This window comes from Nothobranchius furzeri, chromosome 8 (genome assembly GCF_043380555.1).
Source record: "Nothobranchius furzeri strain GRZ-AD chromosome 8, NfurGRZ-RIMD1, whole genome shotgun sequence".
In the NCBI taxonomy this organism is placed as follows: Eukaryota; Metazoa; Chordata; class Actinopteri; order Cyprinodontiformes; family Nothobranchiidae; genus Nothobranchius; species Nothobranchius furzeri.
In genome coordinates this window covers 71296355-71317062 of record NC_091748.1, presented here as the reverse complement: position 1 = coordinate 71317062, position 20708 = coordinate 71296355, and the positions used below count along the sequence as shown (strand labels likewise).

General features: G+C 44.5%; 2 protein-coding genes, 1 long non-coding RNA gene and 2 other non-coding genes across 10 annotated transcripts; 2 read left to right on the top strand and 3 right to left on the bottom strand.

The window, feature by feature from the left end:
- Window positions 1-258: 258 nt before the first annotated feature.
- On the bottom strand, window positions 259-9261 carry nasp (nuclear autoantigenic sperm protein (histone-binding)). 4 transcript variants are annotated; one of them, XM_070554292.1, is made up of 15 exons: window positions 9146-9261; window positions 7003-7044; window positions 6798-6911; window positions 6543-6623; window positions 6089-6195; window positions 3976-4332; window positions 3735-3793; window positions 3592-3662; window positions 3434-3507; window positions 3175-3363; window positions 2924-3096; window positions 1468-1548; window positions 1322-1396; window positions 816-950; window positions 259-452 (listed from the first exon to the last, which is right to left on the bottom strand). In XM_070554292.1, the coding sequence occupies exons 3-15, from the start codon at window positions 6896-6898 to the stop codon at window positions 414-416; spliced, it is 1542 nt and encodes a 513-aa protein (XP_070410393.1). In that variant the 5' UTR covers window positions 6899-6911; window positions 7003-7044; window positions 9146-9261; the 3' UTR covers window positions 259-413. The 4 variants fall into 4 exon arrangements, with proteins under 4 accessions (XP_070410393.1, XP_070410392.1, XP_070410394.1 ...); XM_070554291.1 differs by lacking the exon at window positions 9146-9261 and adding an exon at window positions 7387-7560; XM_070554293.1 differs by lacking the exons at window positions 816-950; window positions 9146-9261 and adding an exon at window positions 7387-7560.
- Window positions 7791-7863, top strand: trnam-cau (transfer RNA methionine (anticodon CAU)). Its single transcript has one exon. It is a non-coding gene; the product is annotated as a tRNA-Met (tRNA).
- Window positions 8554-8626, bottom strand: trnar-acg (transfer RNA arginine (anticodon ACG)). The gene has a single exon. It is a non-coding gene; the product is annotated as a tRNA-Arg (tRNA).
- Window positions 9262-13839: 4578 nt separating the features above from the next.
- LOC129167757 (uncharacterized) lies at window positions 13840-20568 on the top strand. 3 transcript variants are annotated; one of them, XM_070553978.1, is made up of 8 exons: window positions 13840-13972; window positions 14113-15777; window positions 15870-16070; window positions 16954-17224; window positions 17396-17447; window positions 17521-17765; window positions 17849-18069; window positions 19386-20568. In XM_070553978.1, the coding sequence occupies exons 2-4, from the start codon at window positions 15558-15560 to the stop codon at window positions 17160-17162; spliced, it is 630 nt and encodes a 209-aa protein (XP_070410079.1). In that variant the 5' UTR covers window positions 13840-13972; window positions 14113-15557; the 3' UTR covers window positions 17163-17224; window positions 17396-17447; window positions 17521-17765; window positions 17849-18069; window positions 19386-20568. The 3 variants fall into 3 exon arrangements, with proteins under 3 accessions (XP_070410079.1, XP_070410080.1, XP_070410078.1); XM_070553979.1 differs by lacking the exons at window positions 17396-17447; window positions 17521-17765; window positions 17849-18069; window positions 19386-20568 and having other exon boundaries at window positions 15870-16831; window positions 16954-17042; XM_070553977.1 differs by lacking the exons at window positions 15870-16070; window positions 16954-17224; window positions 17396-17447; ... (1 more) ...; window positions 17849-18069; window positions 19386-20568 and having other exon boundaries at window positions 13845-13972; window positions 14113-15555.
- LOC139071468 (uncharacterized) lies at window positions 18132-19172 on the bottom strand. Its single transcript, XR_011521350.1, has 3 exons — window positions 18516-19172; window positions 18328-18438; window positions 18132-18238 (listed from the first exon to the last, which is right to left on the bottom strand). It is a non-coding gene; the product is annotated as an uncharacterized lncRNA (long non-coding RNA).
- Window positions 20569-20708: the final 140 nt, after the last annotated feature.

The window sequence follows — 20708 nt, the reverse complement described above, 5'->3', positions numbered from 1 at the left end:
CTACAAGATACTGCTGTAACCCTTTTAGCCCTCCTGTCTAAAGAAACACGCTTTACGTTGTCCCAGTAATACCATCTCACCCCAGTTCTAGATTAACCACCAGAGGGCGCTACCGTGCAACCTGGACGCCATTAACCATGGTACATATAAAAATAGCATGAGCAAAGTTATAAACCAAAGCACACACATCCTCTTCTGCTGCTCTTAGTTAGGCAACAAAGCCTTCGGAGTGCATAATTAAGAAAAAGCTTCTAAATGTTCATCTGCAAATTCTTTAATTTTTTCTATAAGTATACAAAATGTGACAGATCTGTGAAAATGGGACTTATTTACAGAAACAAGACAAGTGAACGGTGGATCCGACAGGCATGCTGTGCTGGTTTCAGGAGGCAGGAAGAAGAAGAAGAAGGCCATCACGCTGATGAGTCGACAGAGGCCGACTGGGTAGCAGGCTAGAAGAGAAATGAAACCACACGTTAATGTCCACCAGCTTAATGAATCACTAGTGCAGATTTACTTTTGATGGCCACTGCGTCACTTGTCACTTGCACAATGACACAACAGTAAGTCATTTTCTGGAAACTTGACTCTGGCTGCGCTGACGTAACCTTCAACAGGTGCCAACACATAGAAAACTGATCTTAAAGCAACACAGCTTAGTGAAACAGTAACAGGAAGTTTTGCCCATCGCATGCTGCTACTTCAGTATGGCTCAGGTAAGGGCAACAGGAGTAAACGGCCACGAAGGGGAGCAAAAGCACAGCACAGCTCCAGTCTTTTGGTAGTAGAGTCACTACGAGGGGCCTATCACTCGCCTCCTGAGATTTTTCCTCCTGGATTTCTTTGCTGTGGCTGGCACTAGAGTCGCCGCCGCCGCCGTTAACAGCGACTTCCTGTTTCAGCTTTTTAGCATCTGTGTCCTTTACTGGGCTCTCCTCTTCTGGTTTTCTCTGTGCAGAAACAAAACCAGGCAGTGATGAAGGATAAAGGTTTCTGCACACAGCATTCATGTAGAAGAAATCTTTGTCAAAAAAAAACGCATCATACAATTTATTAAGATGTCCCCCTCCTTACTCCAAGCTGCACCACAACACAATCTGACATGCAACACGTCTACCTCGGTCATAAAAGCCACAACACACACCGAAGGACACAAACCATCACGACCTACAGCCACCACATGAAACGGCGAGCAGCACAGAGCACGCAATCACGGCCAAATTTACCACAGAAGCTAAAAGTTAAGAGATTAAAAAGAAAAGTACTCATTTTGGGACTGGTGACTGGGGGGGGGGGGGGGGGGGGGGGGGGCAGCTTTTACCTTCTTCCTCACAAGGTGAGAGATGTCAGATACGGCTTTGGAAGACGAGGCGCCGTCACACGCTTTGACTGGAATCTGAAACGAGTTTAGCTGGATTACGTAGACCGTTGTAGAGTTAAGGGGAGAAGCGGAAGCTGCGGCGTTACCTGGCTGGGTGCGGCAAAGGCCGATGATGACGAAGGGCCTCCATTTTCACACGGGAGCGTTGATGAAGTTGAGGCGTTGCCCTTAAAGACAGTTTTTATTTTACATAAACAAACAATAAGCTCATTTCCACAACCCGAGTTCTTTTGTACTGCCAGACGTTAACATACTACATTTAAAACTGTAATCCTCACGCTTTGTCAAACATTACTACAAGAGCAAAAATCTGGTCTGCAAGGAATCCCGGGATAGCCTTTGCCAATGAGGACACACCCGACCCATGATTCAGGGAAAATGTCGACCCATTTAGAGCATCTATTGAGTTACGGGCTTCCACCCTCACAGCCCTACTCCCAGGTTATCTGGGCGTGACGACCAAACTGGGCACGGCTTGTCCAATATTTACTTATGTCTATGGGTTAAACAGATGGGATGTTGAGTGCAATGGATGTCAATTAATTTTATGAAATGACCTGAAGACAGATTTTAGTTTTTGGCAGTGGAGACCTGTTGAAGGGTGCGGTGAGCCCACTTGGTTCCCTTTAGGATTTTGTAAAGCCTTATGTGAAAAACCTGGTTTTTTATGGATGCTTCGTTTAAACTGGACAGACAGGTAAGTGCAGTGGTCCCGTCTGGTTTTCATCACTTGAGGCAGCTTGCAAAGCTTAAGTGCTATTTGCCGGAAACGGTCTTTGAACATGTTATTCATCCCTTCGTCTCCTGTCGACTAGATTACTGCAATTCCCTGTACTATGGATTAGGGCATTCCGCCTTAAACTGCTTGCAACTGGTTCAAAATGCAAGGAAGCACGATCACATCTCTCCAGTGCTTGCTTCCCTTCACTGGCTGCCAGTGCATTGCAGGATTCAGTTTAAATGGTCGCTTCATGGTCTGGCCCCTCCTTATACGGATGATTTATGGTCACCCTACACTCCTGCCAGGAATTTGCGTCGGGCTCTCAGTTTTAGTCATCGGTTCCAACGGCTCGCCTAAAGACGAGAGGAGACGGGGCTTTTTCTGTGGCCGGTCCCACTCTGGAACGGTCTTCCTCTGCAGATCAGGACCTCACAAAGTCTGGATGTCTTCAAGTCCTTGCTTAAAACTCATTTATTCAACCCGGCTTTTATGTAAGATGTTTATTTTGTAATCGTCATTCTCTTTGATGCAACGCTGTTTTTATCTCAACTTGCTGATTTTTATGGTTTTTAGTTATACTTGTTCGCGATTCATCTTGTGTTGTACAGCACTTTGGGTTGCAGAAGCAATAATAAGTGCTTTAGAAATAAATGCGACTGACCTTGCTGCTGCCACCTAGTGACCAGAGGGGTTTAATGTTCCAGCACACAAAAAGATGCTACCCAGATTCTCCTGCCTCTCGTGCCAGACCACCCCTCATGCTCCTACAGGAAGGGCACGCCGCTACATGACAAACCCCGCTTTAACCCGTTTGTACTCACTAGGGTCTGCTGAATGGCCTGCGAGGCAGCGCTGGCTGTTCTCATGCTCTCCTTGGCATCTACCACCCTCTCTCTGATGTCCGGTAGAAGCTGATTGAGCTCTTCCATCTCCTTCTTCTCTTCTGTTGCACCGTCAGCTCCTTCTGCTGCGTCAATGATCTCCTGCAACATGGCTGCACACAAAGAAACGTGGACGGCCTCAAACAGGAGCTCTGATCATAGAAATCCTCACGAGGAAGCGCGAGTCCTACCCAGACGGGTCTCTATGACTTTTATGGAGCTGTTGTAGTGTTGAATGGCATGGCTGTAGTGGCCCATGTAGCAAAACGTCGTGGCGATATGGTAGTGGGTCTCAGCCAGCAGGCGACTGTGGGGGGGCAAGTGCGTCAGCTGCAGGGCGAGACAGTCCTGGAAGTCCACTAGGGCCTGAGGATAGTTCCCTGGGGACACAATCTGGTCAGATCCGGACTAAAACCCAAAAACAGTCTGCTCTGGAACTACAAATCTCACCGGATTCAGCGCTGACTTCTCCAAGTTTCAGATAAGCCTGGGCTGCCATCAGCTGCTCGTCTTTGCTCTCCTTTCTGCAGACGGGAAGAGGATTAGCGAGCAGGACAAATAAACGCTGCACGTGGAATTTTAAAATCCATCGCAGCATTAACACGCACCGTTTAAAGATGACTTTGGCGACCTCCAGCATCTCCCACGCCAGCTGCAAGTTCCCGACCTCGTCTTCCTCCTGCAGGGTAAAGACCAGGTTTACAACCAACACAACAAACCAACCACCACTACGGAGCACAGAGGAACGGACATCATCCTGAGCAGCTTTCTCTCCATCCTCTTCGTCCTCGTCGTCATCATCATCATCATCTGAAAATACACACAAAGACGGTTTTAACTCTGGGACACATAGGATAAAGGGAACGCTTAAACTAGGAAACAGATCCACCCAAGTGCTTCAGCGTGTCCCTTTACTTCACCGCCTGACCTGCATTAACCAGTGTTCAGCCCGACCCATCCACCCCTGTGCTCTGTATCCATAGATCTACTACCCTCGTCTTCTTCAGCCTCCGGATCAGACTCCTCATCTTTCATCTCCACAGATACCGCATCGTTTTGCTTTTCTGGTTCGGTTTGGTCTTCTCTGGCGTTAGGTCCTTCAGACTCTTCACCCACATCCTGTGCAGAAGCATCCGAGCCCGGCTGGACTGAACTCTTGGCCTCATTTTCACTGGAGCCTGAAGGCTCTTCAGATCCAGTCAGGCCGTGTTCATCAGAACCAGCCTCTTCCTCCACCTGGCTGCTGCTCGTCACGTCTTTGGACTCCAGCTTTAGGCCAACTGCCTCCATATTTGCCTCTTCTGCCATCGAGTCATAGACCTGCTTCCGCAGCTCTGCTCTGGTTTCCTCTGCACCAGAGTTGCACATATTGATCATCTGACATCAGTTTAATACAAATACACAAAAGGTCAGTTGTACTGCGCCGGCAACAGGGCTGAAGCCTGAATGCCCCAATTTTAATCAGAAAACAATCGCTGGGTTTCCCCCACATGACTGCAGTTGTGCAAAACTCAAACGGGGACAGGAAGTGTTTTGCTACTCTAAACACAGCTCGATAGATCAAAGCTAAGGCTTTAAATGAGCTGGCAGACAAAAAAAAGAAAATACATCTTCCTTTAGGTTATGACCCATGTAGTTCTAAAAGTCAGACTTTTCATACTGGAGGATTTAGCCAGAGCTGAGGCAATCAGCATGACCTTGTGCTGCCCGCCTCATATTACACAGCAAACCAAACAAAAACCTTTAACAAGCCCGGAGGCCCCCAGCTCTTTTATTTCAGGTTGGCTAACCTTTTAGTGGCAAGCCAGGCGTACACTGTGCGACTTTCTCACTTTTTTGAGCTGATTTTCCACTCGTGCGAGAATCCACGAGATCGGGGCGAGTTTTGAGCCGAGCGGTCGTGTAGTGTACAGGGGGTTACGAGAGGAGATTAACACCACGTGACCAGCTGCCGATCAGCAATCGTGAGCTCGCACGGACTTCTGGCGTGTTTGATATTTTGCTCGTCCCTCGTGAGGGTATCGCACTGTTGAAGCGGCACAGTGAGCAGCTGCGACCCAAAAAGTATCAGAACCGCTCACGGCGCATGCGCAATCCTGCATCAACGCCGCTCGTCCGCTATTTCCCTAATAACACACGTTGTTCGTTTTTATTTCTACACTTTTTTTTTGTTTTGTTTTTTTTTTTTACACAAAGATTGTCAAGAAAGCGTGTTTGTCGTGTTCATGTCAAATTAAACTGATCACAAAACACAGATTTACTTTCTTTTATTTCGTTTTCCTCATCCAACCCCCATAAATCCCTGTGTGTCCTCCTGCAGCACTCCCCAAGGACAACAGGCAAGAAAAAAAAGTCTGACGTGTTGTGTAAAAACTGCTATTTTTAGCACATTTTTAGGTCCGACGTGTTGCTACCAGACGTACAGTGTGAGCGCATGGCTCGTGAGATCTGCTCTGCGAGGAAGTCGTACAGTTTGAGCTGAAGCGGAGTGCTACGAGTGAAAAAGTCACACAGTGCCCGCCCGGCTTAAGGGTTCTGGAGAAGCTTTAAATGACAGTCGTCTTGTTTTTGCTTGGGTAAGTAGCCAGTTGTGCCGTTTTAATTCATTAACCACTGATAACGATATCGCTAATGCTAACGATGAGTGTGTGCTAGGATCCAACTAACTTTATATGCCTTTAAAACCCAAATTTCTGACACGTTTGATATTAAGGTATGAATGCCTCTTTACATCACTAAGCTAACTGCTAAAACATTAGCACTCTGAAAGCCATTTGCATAGAGGACAGGTGAATACAGCACCAAACTCTTTACCTGCCGTTTTTATGGCGGTTTCCAAGTAACTTTAATAAAATGTCAAAACATTTAGTAATCTACCAGTTAGAAAGCGATCGCTGTAAACTCAGTTTCAGCTCCTGTTTTAAGCCGGAGATTACCGATCCACTTCTGCCGTCTTCTTTCAGTAAGTTACTTATTTATTTAATTAAGTCTGTTGTGGCTAGGGGGAGGAGTCTGTCTCCAGGTAAGAGTGATTGTAATAACCGAAGCACCATAGAAAAGTAATCATAACAAAAGTAAATAAATAAAATGCAATTGTTTACGGACCATCAAGGTTGTCAGCACTCTCAATGTTCGGGTTTTTGGGCTGCTCCTCTTCCTCCGACTCTTCCGGGACTCCCTCAAGTGCATTCCCAAGGACACAATTTTCCATCCTGTCAAGAACACACACAAGATACATTAAAGAGAGACTTTAAATGCCAGGTAGATTCATTTTAGCAACTGAAATTTCATAAAACACCAGTTTATTTATTTTCTTATCCAACTTGATTTGACCAACTCCTGACCAGAAGCATTACAAAAACTCAACCCAAGTCTGCAGCCAGCCTTGCTCCCCACTGGCGAGTAAAAATGAAATGTGCATGTTGCAAATGCACCCCTGCATGTTTAAAAGGGGTATGGGAAAGTAGCAGATCCCTTAAACTAATCAGTAGTTAGAAATCTTAAAATGGCACCATTAAGAACATGTATTTTAATTATTCACTGGAGAAAAGTGACAAACCTTGCGAGCTCTAGTAGGGACTTCCCACAAAGGAAGAAGGCCTCACCACATTCATCTGCAGTGTCTCCATACTTTGCAGCCCTGCACACACACACACACACACATATGACAACCTGGATTTAGTACCTTACAAGTGACAGAAAATGTCCAAGAAAACTACAGTTGTAAATAAAAAGGCAAATCCCACATGCAGAAGGAATTTAAATAAGAAAAATCAGTTCAATTAGCAGTGAAATTAATTTAATCGAGACTCACAGAATGCCACAAGCGTCCTGGAAGACATTAACAGCAGAAACTACATCCCCCATCACTAGATGCCGTTTCCCTGTGCCAATCAGTTTCTTTGCCTCCTCCATGACATCAGCTGAGCTACAGCGAGAGAAAGAAAACAGAAACTGTTAAGATGTTATCTTCTCGGTGCGCTGGTGGGAATAAAGTTAGTAAAAACACGTGCGCTCACTTTTCTGCTGCAGCTGTTGACGAACACGGCTTCTCTTCAGCACTGTCAGGGAAACAAACTTCAGTTAAAACCCAACACAATGTGTCCGACTTTGTTCTGGAAGCAAACTTTTAGTTCCGACCAGCACGCCTTGTTGTTGTTAGCATTTGTGGTTGTTAGCCAGCTAGCTTTCTTGTTCGCGATAGCAGCGTTTGGAGCTACTTGCCACTAACCACACGGCGAGCTTTCGTGTCCAACGGCACGTTTGCGTTATTACAATAAAGGTCAATATTATTTAAGTATGTGCTGTGTACCAATGCATCGGACGCTTTGGCTAAAATTTCGCTAACGTCCTTCCTCTACATGCGCTGTTGTCTTCATTGAACAATTACAAACGACGCTTACCTCCCAGAGCACGACGCGGTGGACGTTTCTTCTGGCATTTTGATAGAAGGACAGCGAAGAGGCCGAAAACTGAGCGACTGGCAGAAGACGATAAACCGCCAGACCTGCTTCAACAGTCTTTGTTGGCGCGCTTAAATGGAGAAAAGAAGCTCTTCTGTTTCCGCTTATGTTGGAACGCGGGAGATTGGATTTAAAGGGGCCGCAGCAAATATCACTGTGCGTGTAATGTCAAGACAGCAAGTAACATGCCTGTTCAAACGGACATCCTACAGTTTCTAGAATATTAAAACAAAAGACACAACACACGTTGTGCGATTTACAGATTCGGTGCTCGGATTAAAAAAAATTTTTTTTGAATAAAGAAAATTTCGACAAAATTTTCCACTTCACCGAGAACATCATATGCCTCGTTGGCGCAGTAGGCAGCGCGTCAGTCTCATAATCTGAAGGTCGTGAGTTCGAGCCTCACACGGGGCATTGCTTTTTCACTTTCACAACGTTGGAACGCTTTGGAATCATCCATGGCGCACACTAGTCGACCATCGATCTCATCAAACTCCATATTAGGTTCCGCTCAGAGTGTAGAGCCTGTGTTCGACTTTTAAGTGCTCAGATAAAGGCAACTGGGTTAAACCAAAGAATTTCAGTTCAGCATGTGGACGTTAACGCTGAACTACTCCTCTCTGCCCACATATATAGTCATTTTAAGAGGGGAAAATATGAGAAAGCTAAAGGTGGCATACTGAATTAATGATTTATTTGTTACTATCGGCGTACATTTAAGACCGTTTCTCTGGATTTTTTGACCATATCCTATGTTTACATAACTTTTTCAATTGATGCATATTTTGGCATAGTTTGTGGTGTGTATCCAGGCTGTTCCACAGTTTCACCCTCATGTAAGGAGACACAAATTAATATTATGAAAATATATTTAAAAAAGTGAATGAAAAAAAATACTGATGCTTTTAGAATAATTTAAAAAATGCCAGGATTTACCAGCACCTGTCATGTGTTTGCTATTCACCTGTGTCTGTTTTGGAAGCTGTAAGGAGAATTTTTACACACAAATGTACGTGTAGGCTGAACCAGAAGCGTCCTCTATCCCACTTTTTTGTAGCGTTGGTTAATTTGTCGCAGGCCCACTACCAACATGGCGAAAAAGATCGAGCCAGCCAGGAGTCGAACCTAGAATCTTCTGATCCGTAGTCAGACGCGTTATCCATTGCGCCACTGGCCCGGTTGAGAAACTGGATTCAGAAACCTTCTTTCAATCAAACATCACATTTCCACACGTCTTCAGTGAAGAATGTGCTGAACAGTCGTGTATTGCAATTAAATTAACACTTTTAAACGAAGTAATTCTTGGTAACGTGCAATTTGGGGTGTTTCAGATGTCTATGCGCGGATGAGGATTTGAAAACAGCAGTCACATCAGTAAATATTTTCCCCCAACTTTCGTACTGAAGTGATTTGTTGCATGTATGCTGTTTTGCAGAGATGGGAATTATGGCATTGGCGTCAACAAGTCTAATCCATGCCGTGTTTTTGTTCTGCTCAGCAAATCAATGGGTTAATTCACCGTGCTGATTGAAATCACCTGGTTTAGTTTCTGAGCTAAAGAAAGGCATAGAGATGACTTGTCTCTGCTGTTTTGCCAGCAATGTTTACTGTGAATGAGCACTAAACTAACTAAACAGAATATATAAGTAAGTTAAGAAACAAAAATTTTATAAAATGATACAAGAAAGAAACTCACCGAATGACATCGCTGAATTTTCAATTTAAAAATGGCTAAACCAAGTCAAGAACGACATGATAAACAAGTCAAGAACGACATGACACGATAATAAAGGACAGTACATGCGGACGCCTAGTGGGCAGACCTGGGAACATTTGTTATTGGTTGTTGCTGGAGGAGGGCCTCCTGTGATTGGCCAACGAACCCGTCGCTTCCAATTCTTGGTAGCAGAACGCTCTGTGGTTGTATGTATACCGGATGACATGTCGATGTGGTTAACCAGAGGACGCTTCTGGTTCAGCCTACACATACATTTGTGTGTAAAAATTCTCCTTACAGCTTCCAATCCAGACACAGGTGAATAGCAAACACATGACAGGTGCTGGTAAATCCTGGCATTTTTTAAATTATTCTAAAAGCATCAGTATTTTTTTTCATTCACTTTTTTTAAATATATTTTCATAATATTAATTTGTGTCTCCTTACATGAGGGTGAAACTGTGGAACAGCCTGGATACACACCACAAACAATGCCAAAATATGCATCAATTAAAAAAGTTATATAAACATAGGATATGGTCAAAAAATCCAGAGAAAGGGTCTTAAATGTACGCCGATAGTAACAAATAAATCATTAATTCAGTATGCCACCTTTAGCTTTCTCATATTTTTCCCTCTTAAAATGACTATATACGTGGGCAGAGAGGAGTAGTTCAGCGTTAACGTCCACGTGCTGAACTGAAATTCTTTGGTTTAACCAATAACCAAAGAAGTCGCCTTTATCTGAGCACTTAAAAGTCGAACACGTTCTACACTCTGAGCGGAACCCTAATATGGGGTTTGATGAGATTGATGGTCGACTATAGCCTAGTGAACTAGACCAAATTCTTGTTTTACAAAGTATGAATATATATATTCACATATATAGTCTGGCTTGCCAAACTAGGTAGACTAGTGTGCGCCATGGATGATTACAAAGCGCCCTGTGTGAGGCTCGAACTCACGACCTTCAGATTATGAGACTGACGCGCTGCACAAAATCTTGGTAGTGTCAACCAATCACGAGGCCTCCTGCTACCAAGATTCTACCAAAATTTAGTACAGACGGCCAATCACGACGCGTCCTGCTACCAAGTTTTGCGTGAGCTACATGGTGGTTGGCCAATCACAAAGGGCCCGCCTCCAGCAACAATGGACGAATCACAGTGGCGAAGTATCGGCCAGGGATTCAGGTAAACAGTTTTGTGTGTTCGCGCATGTGTGTGTAAGGTAGTGAAAAAGTCAAGGATGACAAGAGATCTGGCTCATCATTTTAGATTTATCTCTGTAAATGTTGGCCCCAAATCATAGCATACTGTTTTTAATGTGTTTATTTCCATGATTATGGAATTAAAATGTTTAATTGATCTGATTTTAATATAATCTTTCCTTTTCTCAAGTATGGTCGAAAAATGGATCCTAAATTTAATCCTCTCTCTCTCTCTCTCTCTCTCTCTCTCTCTCTCTCTCTCTCTCTCTCTCTCTCTCTCTCTCTCTCTCTCTCTCTCTCTCTCTCTGTGTGTGTGTGTGTGTGTGTGTGTGTGTGTGTGTGTGTGTGTGTGTGTGTGTGTGTGTGTGTGTGTGTGTGTGTGTGTGTGACGTGTCCTTCATCATTTTCTCCTTAGTCAGCTCTTAGTTCAGCCTTAACGTCCACGTATTGAACTGAAATTCTTTGGTTTAACCAATAACCAAAGAAGTCCAGTTGCCTTCATCTGAGTTTAAAAGTCGAACACATGTTCTACACTCCGAGCGGAACCTAATATGGGGTTTGATTAGATCGATGGTCGACTAGTGTGCGCCATGGATGATTCCAAAGCGTTCCAATGTTGTAAAAGTGAAAAAGTTATGCCCCGTGTGAGGCTCGAACTCACGACCTTCAGATTATGAGACTGAGCGCTGTCAACCAATCACGAGGCCTTCTGCTACCAAGAATTAGTAGAGACGGCCAATCACGACGCGTCCTGCTACCAAGATTCTACCAAAATTTAGTACAGACGGCCAATCACGACGCGATCTGCTACCAAGTTTTGCGTGAGCTACATGGTGGTTGACCAATCACAAAGGGCCCGCCTCCAGCAACAATGGACGAATCACAGTGGCCGAGTATCGGCCAGGGATTCAGGTAAACAGTTGTTTGTAGTGAAAGAGTCAAGGATGACAAGAAATCTGGCTCATCATTTTAGATTTATCTCTGTAAATGTTGGACCCAAATCCTAGCATACTGTTTTGTAATGTGTTCATTTTCATGATTATGGAATTAAAATGTTTAATTGATCTGATTTAAAAATCATCTTTCCTTCTCTCAAGTATGGTGGAAAATTGATCCTAAATTTAATCCTCTCTCTCTCTCTCTCTCTCTCTCTCTCTCTCTCTCTCTCTCTCTCTCTCTCTCTCTTTGTGTGTGCGTGTGTGTGTGTGTGTGTGTGTGTGTGTGTGTGTGCGTGTCATTCATCATTTTCTCCTTATTCAGCTCTTAGTTCAGCGTTAACGTCCACATGCTGAACTGAAATTCTTTGGTTTAACCAATAACCAAAGAAGTCCCGTTGCCTTCATCTGAGTTTAAAAGTCGAACACATGTTCTACACTCTGAGCGGAACCCTAATATGGGGTTTGATCATATTAATGTCGATGGGTTTGATGAGATCGATGGTTGACTAGTGTGCGGCGCGCCATGTATGATTCCAAAACGTTCCAACGTTGTAAAAGTGAAAAGATATGCCCCGTGTGAGACTCGAACTCACGACCTTCAGATTGTGAGACTGACAAAATCTTGGTAGAATCAACCAATCACGAGGCCTCCTGCTACCAAGAATTAGTAGAGACGGCCAATCACGACGCGTCCTGCTACCAAGAATCTACCACTAAGCTTTGCCTGAGCTACAAGGTGGTTGGCCAATCACAAAGGGCCCGCCTCCAGCAACAATGAACGAATCACAGTGGCGGAGTATCGGCCAGTGATTCAGGTAAAACAACTCCCCCACAGGTTAGAGGGACCTCAAACTTTACGTTTCGCCATTTTGTTGTTTTAGAAAATCAGAGGTAGTTTGCGGTAAGTTTCGTACTTGTCCCGTTGTGAAAGGTTTTTAATGGTTAAAATTACAACTGTATTAGCTATCTCAGTTTTCAGTTCAGTTTTCAGTTTTAGTTTATTTGTCATATGCAAGTTAGCACAGGGTCAACATTGCAATGAAACGTGTATGACGAGCAGCGGTCTCTCAGCAACATGATACAGGAGAAAATATAATAAAATAAAGCAAAAAAATATAGTAAGGAGCAAAATATTAGAGAGACATGGTAAAAGGGAAAAGATGACTAAATATATATGTGTCAATAAAGAAAATCCTGAAAAGAAATATGACGGGAGGGCAGATGGGATATTGCACAGGAATGAGCTGCAGAAAATTACAGTATTGCACTTTAGATATAAATTACAGTATTGCAGGATATAAATTATGCAGGATATAGATAACAGTCTTGCCCTTTGGATATAAATTACAATAACAATAAAGTGAAGTGACCAGTGCGGATTAAATATAGTACTTGTGAAGCTGCAGGGTAGCTTCTGAGTCCTGTGTTGTGTGTGTTTAGGTGTTGTGGTTGAGGTGTCGTATGGCTTGATGATAGAAACTGTTTTTAAGTCTTGTAGTCCGAGCAGACAGACTCCTGTAACGTCTGCCAGATGGTAACAAGGAGAACAGCTGATGTGCCGGGTGGCTGTGGTCCTTGATGATGCTGTGTGCTTTCCGGAGGCATCGTTGGAGATAAATGCCCTGAATGGCAGGAAGCCTCATGCCAGTGATGTGCTCTGCTGCTTTCACCACCCTCTGTAGTGATTTACGGCTGCTGGCAGAGCAGCTTCCGTACCACACTGTGATGCAGCTCGTCAGCAAGCTCTCAATTGCACACCTGTAGAAATTTGAGATGAAGCAGGCGCTCACGCCAAACTTCCTCAGCCTCCTCAGGAAGTAAAGCCGCTGGCGAGCTTTCCTGATAGTAGTGTCTGTGTGAAGGGTCCAGGAGAAGTCCTCAGTGATGTTGACTCCAAGGAACTTGAAGCTGCTGACCCTTTCGACCTCGACCCCGTTGATGCGGATGGGTTGGTGTTCCCTGACTGGTCGTTTCCGGTAGTCCACTATCATTTCTCTGGTTTTGCTGATGTTGAGAGTCAGGTTATTTTCCAGGCACCACTCGTACAGTGCCATCACCTCCTCTCTATAGGCCGTCTCATCATCCCCTGTGATGAGGCCTATGATGGTGATGGTGATGATCTTACTACCTGGGAAAACGTAACGTTATGTTATTTAATGAATCGCTATACTTATACTGAGTTTAAGTAGGCTATAAGCTTTTTATTAGTTTTGTTCATGTATGAATGAATGAATTCATTCATTTTTTTCTATTACTATTGTTTGTAGAATATTGAACCTTAGTAAAAGTGCTTATCAGAGTCGTACGCACCTGAAGTATGTATGTGTGTGTGTATGCGTGTGTTCGCGCACGTGTGTAAGTTTGTGAAAGAGTCAAGCATGACAAGAGATCTTGCTCATCATTTTAGATTTATCTCTGTAAATGTTGGCCCCAACTCATAGCATACTGTTTTTAATGTGTTTATTTCCATGATTGTGGAATGAAAATGTTTAATTGATCTGATTTTAAAATCATCTTTCTATGGTGGAAAAATGGATCCTAAATTTAATCCTAAAAATATTTGTCCAGTTGTTCCAGATGTGACCTGTGTTGTGTCTAGTGATGTGCCCGACAGTGAGGTGGTTGCTGCAGCAGATCAGATGGAGTCAGAAATGACACGTAGGTTATACAATTTTGTGTTTAAATCAAAAATATTAATGTTAACTTTGACAGATATTTTAGATTTATGTGAGACAGTATTTGATGACAGATGTTTACTTTTTATTTTTGTGTTTTTATCTCAAAACACTTGCTTACAGAGAGGAAAATCTGTCCTCCTGCTAAATGGATTCCAGCGCTGCCTGTGGAAGATCAGCAGTGGATTTCCAAAGAGCTCTTCAAATGGTCCAGGAATGGACAACCAGAACTCAACCTCCTGAAGCTGGATAAACAGTGGTGGCACCCTCCTGACCCACCACTTGTTCCCCTGTCTTGATCCTGCCAGGTCCTGACCTCCATGCTACCACCTCATCAGCCTTCCTGCATCTCACCTGGTCCCCTCATCAAGCTCCAGCCAAGCCCTGTTTCCCCAGCAACCACAGTCAACTCACCATCAAGCTCATGCCACACACCTGCCTCACCAGCTACATGTTCCTCAGTCAACCACCAGCACTCGGCCACATTATTGAACGCTTCTGCTAGTAAATCTCCCAGCCTGTTTCATCCTGCCTGATCATAGCCTCCTGACCTCGTTTCCACGCCTGACCCTTGCCAAGTACTCTGCCTGCCTCCAAGTCGTCAGCTGGAGCAAAGACATTGTGTCTCAGCTAGATGTAGGACATCAGATCCACTTTCCCTGTCTTCTCACATCCAAACTCGGATGTGACGTGGGAGTGGTCCGCCAGATGAGACGGAGGGGTCTTGGAAACAGCAGCAGCCAACTTCAGAAACAGCTGGAGGAGCAGCATGCAGAGACATGGCTTCAGAAGTCCATTCTTTTCATGTCTCACCAGAGAGGCTTTGCCAGAGCTGCATCCACAGGTTTGGTTGAGCCTCTGAATCTTGGAGAACTGCCAACGCTGTTGACTGTTCCGAAACGCCGCTGGCTGATGCGAGTCTACGCGCAGGATGTGCTGAGCAGGTTAGAGGAAATCAAGGCTTCCATCACGTCAACCTTTGGGCGTGTCCTGAAAATAGACTCCACCAAAAAAACTGTCAGGAAACTGGCAGGACACAGCCGTGGAACGGCAGCACGGGCCGCAAACATGGGGAACGAGCACGGCCAGATCATCATGTCTGTACTCGCAGAGAGTGAAGGTCATGGGTTAGGCAAGATGGTTGAGGGAGTCATTAGGTGCTACCACGATGCAGGAGTGTCGCCTCCTGAAGTGCTGTATGTCGAACGGGACTGCTGTGGGTCTTATCTCCACAAAATGATCAGGGCGTGGCAAAACACCAACAGTTGCTTGGACATTTGGCACTTTATGAGGACTGCAGTGGGCTGCACCACCGACTCTCATCCACTTTATGCCGGCTTCATGAATAATCTGTGCCACTGCATTTTCATGTGAGATGACCGTGACCTGCAAGCTCTAAAGGAAGCCAGGCGAGCTGAACTGGAGGCCAAGTTGGTGCACCCCACAGATCTGCTGCAAAACATCAGCAGGGCTGAGATGGCACGTCACTGCAAAAGGACAACCAGAAGCAGCTCGGAGATGGAGACCTTGATTTCGGAACTGATTGAGGCCTACAGCGGGCACAGAGGATGCAACTCATTGGGAGTTCCACTCATCAACCTGGAAAGAATGGCAGAGATGTGGAAGGCTCAGAAGAAGCACCTCAGCTGTCTCCAGGACCCACCAGGAGTACTCCTGTACATGGAAACTGGCACCATAAAGAAGGGGGGCACGTTCTGAAAACACGACTTGCGAGAGGCTCCACTTCCCTCGAGTGCTTCCACCTGCACATGAACACGTTTATTCCTGGTAGGGGAAAAGCACTTTGTCCTCACACACTTATCCATGAGTTTCTCTTCATGTTCACAACCCATTTAAACATATTTATGAATATTTTTCAGGAACACTGGCAAGTGACATCTTTCTTCAGGCGTATCTGTTGGATGGCCTGGCCAGGTGGAACGAAGACCGGAGCATGTCAGCAGAAGGAAGATCAGAGCCTGACTCCTACAGCGGCCTCCTGAGGCATGCTGCAACCCAGCTGTCACAGGAAGTCCTCGGGAAGAGCTGTGTGAATTACACAGGGCCACAGGCGTACACAGGTGTGTTAGCAGAGCTGATGCACGAGTCAGAGGAGACGGAGTTCAGCTTTGACCAAGCTCTGATTAGATTAATATTTCATGCTAGCTAATTAAAAGTCAACAATGTGATTTTGCTGAAATTGTGTCGTGACAGTGAGGTAAAGTTAAAACAAACGTTAATTCAGAGACAACCTGCAGCCACAAAAACGGTTACAACATGGACAAGGGAGTTGGAAGAGACTCTGCAGGGATGCTTTGAGTCAACGGGCTGGGATGTTCTTTGTGATTCCAATCAGGACAATATTGACAATCTGACAGGCTGTGTTACAGACTATATCAACTTCTGTGTTGACACGGTAGTCCACCATACTGTGCTTCCCCAACAATAAGCCCTGGGTTTCCAAAGACATAAAAGCAACTCTGAACGAGAAAAAAAGAGCTTTCAGAAATGGTGACAGAGATCAGCTGAAACTGGTGCAGAGGGAGCTGAAAGCCAAGATTGCTGAGGGGAAAGAGTCCTACAGACGGAGGCTGGAAAACAAACTGCTGGAAAACAACACCAGGGAGGTGTGGAATGGAATGCGGGCTATCACTGGCCTGAGACAAAAGAGAGGTGTTGGGATGGAGGGGGATGTCGAAAGTGGTGCTAACAACCTAAATCTACACTTCAATAGGTTCGACTGCCCTGCGTCTCCTGTCTCCACAGCCAGCTCTTCCCATCATCCCCTTCCATCCCCCCCTCTCCTGCCTCTGACTGTCTCACCCTGTCCCTCTCAGCAGAGGTACTCATGTATTTATTTGTTGAGATATGCGATTGTTTGTTTTGCACTATCCTACAGGGTACTAATGTTGATCATTTTTTACTGTAAATATTGTATATCATTTGATTTTTGATTGCTTTCAGGGGAACTCATTGGGGTCGAGTATCTCTACGACCAAACAGGAGATGTTCTTGAGGACCGCAGAGCGGCAACTGCAGCTTTGGAGACAGAAGACGTAGCTGTGGCAGAAGATGAGGGCTTTGAAGAGTCTGAGGATTTTGTGGATCTCACAGTTCCCATCTTGGAAACCACACTCCAGACTCCTCAGCCTGCCTGTTCTGATGACGTCTGAACCCTTCCTAGAGATAGCATCTGTGGAAGTTAAACATGCTCCTGTGGATGCACTGGAAGAAAGTGAGTGATGTTCATGCCCAAATATCACATAAATGGGAAAGTCAAGATGTTTTTTTATTGTGTAAAGTGACATAAGTGACTTTAAAACTGGGTTACTGATTACTCTTGTTCTGTAAACGTGTGTGTGTGTGTGTGTGTGTGTGTGTGTGTGTGTGTTGCATCTCCATCAAGGCTGCCTGATTTCCACTCTGATGACACTATTCCAGGGACATCAAGGAGACGGGTAAGTTAGATATGATTTGGCTACTTTTGCCCTTTTTTTTTTTATATAAGTACGTAACAAACTTATCATTTAGGACTCCGTTGGCCCCGACAACACCGAAGCTTTCACAGCTGTGCAGGATTTGGCTGAAGCACTCTTCAATCTGAGAGAGCACAGTCTGGCTCTCACCCTTGAAGAGTCCAATAACATTGTTGCTCTTTGGAAGAGATTGTCAGAGCACGACAAGGAGCGCACCGTTTTTTCTCCACGCCACCAAACAACCCTGAACAAAGGCCGTAGAGCATCGTTGCACCAGGCGTGGAGTCGACAAAACGTCATGTTGGTCACAGCTGTTCAGCCACTGATGCATATTCTTCTACAGATCTTGGCTGAGTCCATTTTTCTTGCCTTTGTCCTCCTAGGTGCTATTCTGGAGCACGCATTCCTGGACAGTGGCCGGATTGTTGAGGCCATTTTTGTCCAGCTCTGCATGGCTTACCCAAACCCAAAGAGAGTGGAAGGTGTGGCATTTTCAAGGTGGACCTTCATCATTCGTGCTAACAAGCACATTAGAGCGTGCATCCTGAACAACTTCACCATCATGGAGGAGACTAGGAGTCAACAAAACAACCCTCACACAGTGGTGAGTTAAAACTGCCATGATGGATAATGGACTCAAACTAGCTGACCCAGAGACAAACAGAATAACTTAAAGAAGTTTTATTCACAAGCGAGATACACAAATAGTACTCCCCAGGAGGATCAGTGGGGTAATAATTCACTTGTAGCGCTCACTCCACTGGAGGTACGGTCTGCTCAGGGGGGTGTGAGAGAGAAGGGTGAAGATTAGATGGATCCAAAAATTATTTGTAATCTTTAAAGGGGTCAAAGGATGGCTTACAGTGTCCTTGTGTAACCCGGCAGTGGTGGCAGGAATCACCATCGGATTGGAAGAGGGGGTTTCCAGCTGAGATGGGTAGGTAATGCAGTCTTATGCTGCATCAGCGTTCCTCTGGAAGCATGAGTGAACAGAAAGTTAGTTGACTGCAGAGTACTTGAGAGTTTTCTGATTTTACAGTAATGACTAACCAACTGGCCTCAGATCAGTAGATGAGACTCAGCTACAGAGACTGGGACTGGTGCCAGGATTACGTCCCCGGCTCTCTAGGAGAGATGAGGAGGGGAGTAATAAAAGTGGTGTGTGGGTTAAATAATAATCTGAGTGATGCGTCACTTAAAACAAGAATCTTTATTACAAAATGGATATTTGCAAAGAGCCTAAGACCAAATACTATACACACAAAACTAAAGGAGCTATGTTTAAAAGGGAAATAACGCAAAGCGCCACCCCAGAAGGGGGTGGGAAGAAAACCGAGAATAATAATATTTACACCAAAGGGGAGATCCTAAATTCAATGTCAAAATGGCGGTCCGAAGTCTACAAGCCAGATAGTCACAATTTTAAATCCAAAACCGAGAGCACCGAAGACAAACTATGACGAGTTTTACTGAACGAGGAGAAGAGAATAGCCAAACTGTTCCCAGTCTGCACTGTCCTGGATCTTCTCACTGAATCAGGGCAAGAGGGCAGCTTTTAACAGCTGATACATGATTATGAATAATCATAAACACCTGTTCACCGGGAGACAGGCAAAGCAGAAGGCCGCTGACGCCATCCTGTGGCCAAAAAGGGGCGCTGCACGTAACAGTCAGGGACTTCTCTGCTGGAGAGAAAATGAAGAAGATGAGAATCAGTAGGGAGAGAAGCAAGCCAACAACTACATGACTGCTGGGATATGACAAACTATTTGTTAACTTCAGTGATAAAATCTGAGTGACTTTAAAAAAGGACAGAATATTAGTTGGTTTGTATTTCACAAACATCACAGAATCTGTAATATCAATAAGAACATTATTCCTTGAAATTTAAATCAGCTATTCTATTTATTTCATATGCAGGTATTGCAGACGCACCCGGACACAGGAGAAAGACATTCTTGAACAGGGCATTCTGGCACCAAAGCCAGCCATTTCCAGTGAAACCAGTCAGCAGTCAGCACCACAGCACAAAGCCATTCAACCTGCTCCATCACACAAACCACACACCTTCGTCCTTCATCCCGACACGGCTGGAACAGCAAAACTGAAAGTGAAAAAGTCAGAGCACAGTGCCCACCTCAGCCTCAGAACACAGGACAGTTGTCTGTGGAAAAATTTCCACCAGCAACCTCATCTGGTCCCACCTATTCTGTCCCTTCTTTTATTCCAATCCAGCCACTTCCTCAACCCATCCTGCCACAGTTTATCTGTGCTCCGACTCCCTCTGTGCCGGTGTACCCTGTTGTGGCTGGGCCATCAGCACCTAAAAGCCAGACACCACATGTACCCTACACCACACAGCAGTACAGGAAGAGGAAGGGGGAAAAAGGAGCAGGCTGGACTACACACACAGAAATATGTAAAAAAAAAAAAAAAAAAAAAGCAGATACATTAGTTAAAAGTGCCAAAAAGAAAGAAAGCCATCCTGCCATAAACAGTATTTTGGGAACTGGTACTGTGAAGAGACTGCAAACCAGTCTTTTGAAGACTGGGGAGCTGAAATGGCTGACGTGGGGCTATGGTAAAAATAAAAAAAACCTTAAATGTAAATAGCTTCATTTTTTCCATTTTTGATGTTTGTGTGATTACTGTTTGTTTTTTCCTGTTTTTTCTGTCTTTTAAATAAACAAGTGTGAGTTTTTGTATTTTTTTTTTTAAATTAGACCAACCAAAATTTGTCCTGTTGGTGTCAAAAATGGTAAAGGTTCTGGTGAACACAGTAAGTTCATATCCTGACGGGCAGAAAAAAGGTTTGTCTTTTAATTTTATCAAGAAAACTACAGATTGCAGCTCAGAAATCCTCCAAAGGTTTCATCTCTCTCTCTGTGATTTCATTTGCAGATGTAGGAGGACATGGAAACAAAATGAAGGGCCTGTGTACACTGTTGTGATTTTGAGTTAGAATTAATTGAATTATGGTAGATTGTATTTTGTTTTGGTTCAGTCAAGGTGAGTAGATAGATCTGAAAAGGTGAAAATTAAAACCCCTGGAATGAGGATGTTATCATGGCCATAGAAGGTTTTCAAAGTAATTAGAGTCAGAGGTTCAGGAAACTGACATCTTTATTTCATTGGCATGTAAATAGACATGAAGTGTAGACTTATATTAAACCTCATTTAATCGTGTTTTTATGCGTTTACTTTTGCTTGAAATTTATTTTTTTAAAAGCCTACATCGTTCAC

Bases quoted from the DNA above. Each gene is read 5' to 3' on its own strand.
- nasp (XM_070554291.1), bottom strand. From the start codon at position 7,424: ATGCCAGAAGAAACGTCCACCGCGTCGTGCTCTGGGAG. The intron at 7,045-7,386 runs GTAAGCGTCGTT...TTTCCCTGACAG, and splicing joins ACCGCGTCGTGCTCTGGGAG to TGCTGAAGAGAAGCCGTGTT. The intron at 453-815 runs GCGAGTGATAGG...TTTCTCTTCTAG, and splicing joins AGGAGGAAAAATCTCAGGAG to CCTGCTACCCAGTCGGCCTC.
- LOC129167757 (XM_070553977.1), top strand. From the start codon at position 14,698: ATGAGACGGAGGGGTCTTGGAAACAGCAGCAGCCAACTTCAGAAACAG.